The sequence below is a fragment of the Montipora capricornis genome, chromosome 11 (genome assembly GCF_036669925.1).
Source record: "Montipora capricornis isolate CH-2021 chromosome 11, ASM3666992v2, whole genome shotgun sequence".
NCBI classification, from domain to species: Eukaryota; Metazoa; Cnidaria; class Anthozoa; order Scleractinia; family Acroporidae; genus Montipora; species Montipora capricornis.
Genome location: NC_090893.1, coordinates 3,481,454 through 3,485,786, shown reverse-complemented (window position 1 = coordinate 3,485,786; position 4,333 = coordinate 3,481,454). Strand labels below are relative to the sequence as shown.

The following is a 4,333-nucleotide window of genomic DNA, read 5'->3' as shown; positions in this document are numbered from 1 at the left end:
CTATCTTGTCTATCTTTGAAAACAAAATTCGAATTAAAACCGCTCGATTCAAATCAATGCATCCTGCTGCCGAGAATATCAGCAAATGTTGGTATCTCAGCCTCCCCTAAAGTTTTTAGCGTCAAGGATTTGCGAAACTGTGCCTCATTACTCTAACTCATTTGCAAGTGTTTTGCGATATCAACTTAAATTAAATAATGCTTTTACCGGCTGGTAAAACGCAGTTAATGGAACATGACACCCCCAGAGGGCAAGACCCAGCCTCTGCTGTGCTGGGGAGATAACAAAGGCTCTGCCAATACTCTTGTTCTATTCCCACGTTAGTGGGGGAAAAAGTGAGGCTTTTAGTTTGTGCACCTATCATGAAGTCGCGTAAAACCTGCCACAGGGCTGTGTCCCCCTCAATTACGCCATATTGTTGTTTGCTCATTTGTTGTCGTTACACTACCTAGTTGCGTTACACTCCACTCTTAGTTTAATGTAATCTTAACAAGCTGGAACGGTGGAACGATAGCGGAATACTGGAACGGCGGAAAATTCGCCCCAATTTCTAAAATCCGGAAAGATGAAAATAGACACATCCCTTCAAAGGATTCGGACAGAAAAATGTAAATTCCAAAGTAACATTTTTCACTCAATCGTCCATTATCTACTTTCAGTATTTATCTGTTGCTTCCGGGTGAAATTAAACTAAGCTTCTTAAGTTTTGACTTGGTCTCACAAGCAGAGATGAATTGACATGCTGTGGTTATCTTTATCGCAAAGATCGTAAACGAAAATTATATATTGAGATAACATCAACCGGAAATATCGGTAATATTAACAGGAACACTAAATATCAAAGACTGCGAGTGAATTTTAGCGATAAAGCATGTTACACTTGCTTTCTTGAAAGATATAAAATTAGCTGCAAGTAATCTGAACAATATATAACATTAACGGGAACTATCAATATCGCAACCATGCTTATGGGTGTGCGGAAAACTAAGAGATCGAAGACCGAAGACCCGGAAAGGAAAACCTCCCAGAAAAAAAAATTAACATACAAACAACAGTGGCTTTGGACTTTACATTTTTCTGTCTTTATCCTTTGACGCCTTTGTTCCGGGTTTTCGAATTTGGGGCGATTTTCCGTCGTAACGGATTTTAGCCTGGATTTGGAGCGATTTTCTGCCATTCCACCGTTCCCTCTTTTTGGGGTCGCCCTTCAGCTAGAAAGCTACCGCACACTTGCAAATCTTCATTTCTTTATAGCTACTGCATTTTTTTTATTGCTTATCTTCCTTTACAATTGTACAAGCTGTGTGTGTAAATGTCGTTTTTATTTAAACATTCAAATAATTGAAATGGGGAACACCAATATTCTACTTATGACCTTGTTTTCTTTGCTTAAATTTTCATAATTTTATGCTGAATCTGAAAACTTGAATTTTGTTTTTCTAGTCAAACGTTTATCAACTTGTGCAAAAAATATACACATAGCTCTATTTCCCAGTATCTTGGCGCTTAATGATCATTCAGTTACCCAACAAGGTTTTCTGAGGTAATCCTTTCCGACGAGAAAACAAATTGCTTACACGTCGACGAAAATCTCTACTAACTACAGAATAAATTACTGGATTGACAGAAGAATTTAGTATGGCGAGAATCGCTACTACAAAAAATAAAATTCTGTAAATATTTCTGAACGACTCAATTTCGGGCCCAAAAACGGTAATTAGACGAAGAGCGTTCAAGGGCAGCATCGTCAACGCGAATACCAGTACAAGAGGAGTTAAAATTCTTTTAGCTCTGTTGTTTTGTTGCAGGCGAGAGCTTGTGATCGTTAAGGGTTTCTTTTCTCCTTGGCGAAGTTGATCCATTTTCATCGCTATAATAAACGCATTGCTTCGTGCCAAAGCTCTTGATATTACATAGTAGGTGAAAGATATTACCGAAAGAGGGAGCAAGTAAGAGAACGCTGTCAGTGCTACAACGTAAGTCTTTCCGAATTTCATCGGCGACGGCCAGTTTGGCTTACAAACCTTAGTTCCATCGACTCTCTCGTGATAATCCATAATAAAGTAAATTGGAATGGAAAAGATCAAAAATGATGTCACCCAAACGCATCCTCCAATAACCTTTGCTCGTTGCATGGAGGTCTTGTTTTTGCACTTGAGACGCACCTTCACTGTAACGACTTGGCAATAACGCTCTATGGCGATTACTGCAAGGAACCATACAGAAGCCCCATGGAACATTTCAGCTGCAGGCGATAAATAAAGACAAAAGAACCCTCCAAGAGGCCAGCTAAGCGCTTTTTGTTTAATCGCCACGATTGGAAATGTTAGTAAGAGTGTACCGAGATCCGCGATGGCCAAATTCATCAAATAAAACTCTCCTGCTTGTGTTTTCTTTGCCGTCGTTAAGACCGTGACCACAAGAGCGTTGCCGACGACGCCAAACGCAGCTATGAGCACTTGAAAGGTAAGCTTGAGAGCCTCTTCCACAGCCATTTTCGAATGTTCATTCGAGGTAAATTCTGAACCATTTGTTGAAGAGAAATTCGTGTTTTGTTCCATCGTTGAATTAACGTGAAACTTCCCGGCTTTGCTTAAGTGATCTTCCTCATTAAGTGTCACATGCAAAATGATATAGCAACCCCTTTTTAAAGGTCACAAAATATTGTTTTTTAATGAGATTGGTGACAATGCCCACAGATCATACTAGAAGGCCAATGTCTCTGCGCTTTGTGGTCAGGATTGGCTATGCATTCGTGCTCACCTGGAATTTGTCCAATAAATCAATCACGTTTAAATTGACCCTGTATAAGAGGCTGACGAATTCTTTTCTGTTCCAGATGTCCCTTAGGGCAAACAGCAATCCACTTCCATTAATGGGTTTGAGGGGTTTAGTTTTCTAAAGCAACTGTAGTGCTGCGTTGGTGTGGAAGTAAAACACATCAATGGATTTATCAACTAAGATGACCTTCCCAGCGTGAGCACTTTGCCTTCAATTTCATTATTCCTTTACCATGGTTTGTGGAACATTCTGAAATGATTCAAAAATGCAAAACGAAATGTCTAAACTTTTAACTACAGTTGAATAGTTTTTAATAACTATTGGTGAAATCTAGATAACGGACAGGAAATCAAGGGTTGAAAAGTAGGAGCCAGGCTAGTGTTTCGGCGATGTCCAACCGCAGAAAGCCGTCTTCCGGCCATCTGCACTGCCAGGAGTACCCGTAAGACTAATGAAGAAAACAGTGATCACTCGTGGATATCAGTAACCTATTTTATGGGGAGGAAAAAAACATAACAAGCACGTAGAAACATGACAAACAGCAGAAACGAAAAAAATCAATGGGAGATTAATGTCAAATTTAGCACAGTGGCGACATTTCTCCAGGGTTAATATTTGACAAAGGCCTGAAGGGAAATGTTCCATCTTTGAAAGGTGTTATGTCGGTCTAAAATGACATTGCAATTTCTTTACCATTGTTTTGCTATCTTGCGGGGTAAAATTCATCGGCCCATACATCCGATTTTGTGGAAATGTTTATTTTTGATTGACTTTGTCAAGATGGTCATGAAACAAGCAATTGTGCCGCCGATAAAACGCTGTAGTGTGGACGAAAAACTTTTGTTCCGTTTTCGCACCTAAAGTTGCGTTTTCAAATTTATCCGGCATAGTGTGGACGAGGCCTAATTACTGCAATCGGATGTTTTCTACGAATACTATTCTATTGACACGTACGTGTGTATGTGTGTGTAATTTCTTTAGTAGAATGCTAGCGTTTCAGAATCCGGTTATGTTTTTCATTTTTTTCCTGCTTTCACTGTTGTTTGAATAGCTTTATCAATTCGATTTTCAAGGCGTTTGGCGTCAACAGTTGTTTCGATGCATTGCGTTGGCAGGCGAGGATATTACCACTGTAGACATTGTGGTTCTGAGCGTCCATTCCGACCAGAACGTTTGCTTGAAAAAATCTTTTAAAGAAAGCATTTGTATCCGCAATATTTCAGAATCGCTTATTTCGTTTTGGCTTATTGTGACGTGTTATGCAAGGCTCATATAACGGTGTAGGAATATTTTAGAAAAAGCCAATATTTCGAAAGGCACTGAGTAGCTGCCTTTCTTGATCAGGCTTTTACAAGCAAAACCCTGATGACGAAAGACAGTGCCGCTGATAAGGCCCTTCCAGTGCTTTTGTTTTGTTTCGTTGATCCTCGCTAAGACTGAAAGTTACTGTTCTGTGTCGGAACGATTGGGCAATCGAAATACGTGACAATTATTCAAGATGGCGTCGCCCGGGACCGAATTTGTTATGCGATCCAAAATTTCTTCTTTCCTT

At 39.8% G+C, this 4,333-nt stretch overlaps 1 protein-coding gene across 1 annotated transcript; it reads right to left on the bottom strand.

Annotated features, from left to right (window-relative positions):
- Positions 1-1,303: 1,303 nt before the first annotated feature.
- Positions 1,304-3,043, bottom strand: LOC138024684 (galanin receptor type 1-like). The gene has a single exon (XM_068871897.1). It carries the CDS (start codon positions 2,559-2,561, stop codon positions 1,518-1,520), a length of 1,044 nt encoding a protein of 347 aa, XP_068727998.1. The 5' UTR covers positions 2,562-3,043; the 3' UTR covers positions 1,304-1,517.
- Between the last annotated feature and the right edge of the window lie 1,290 nt (positions 3,044-4,333).

Bases quoted from the DNA above. Each gene is read 5' to 3' on its own strand.
- LOC138024684 (XM_068871897.1), bottom strand. From the start codon at position 2,561: ATGGAACAAAACACGAATTTCTCTTCAACAAATGGTTCAGAATTTACC.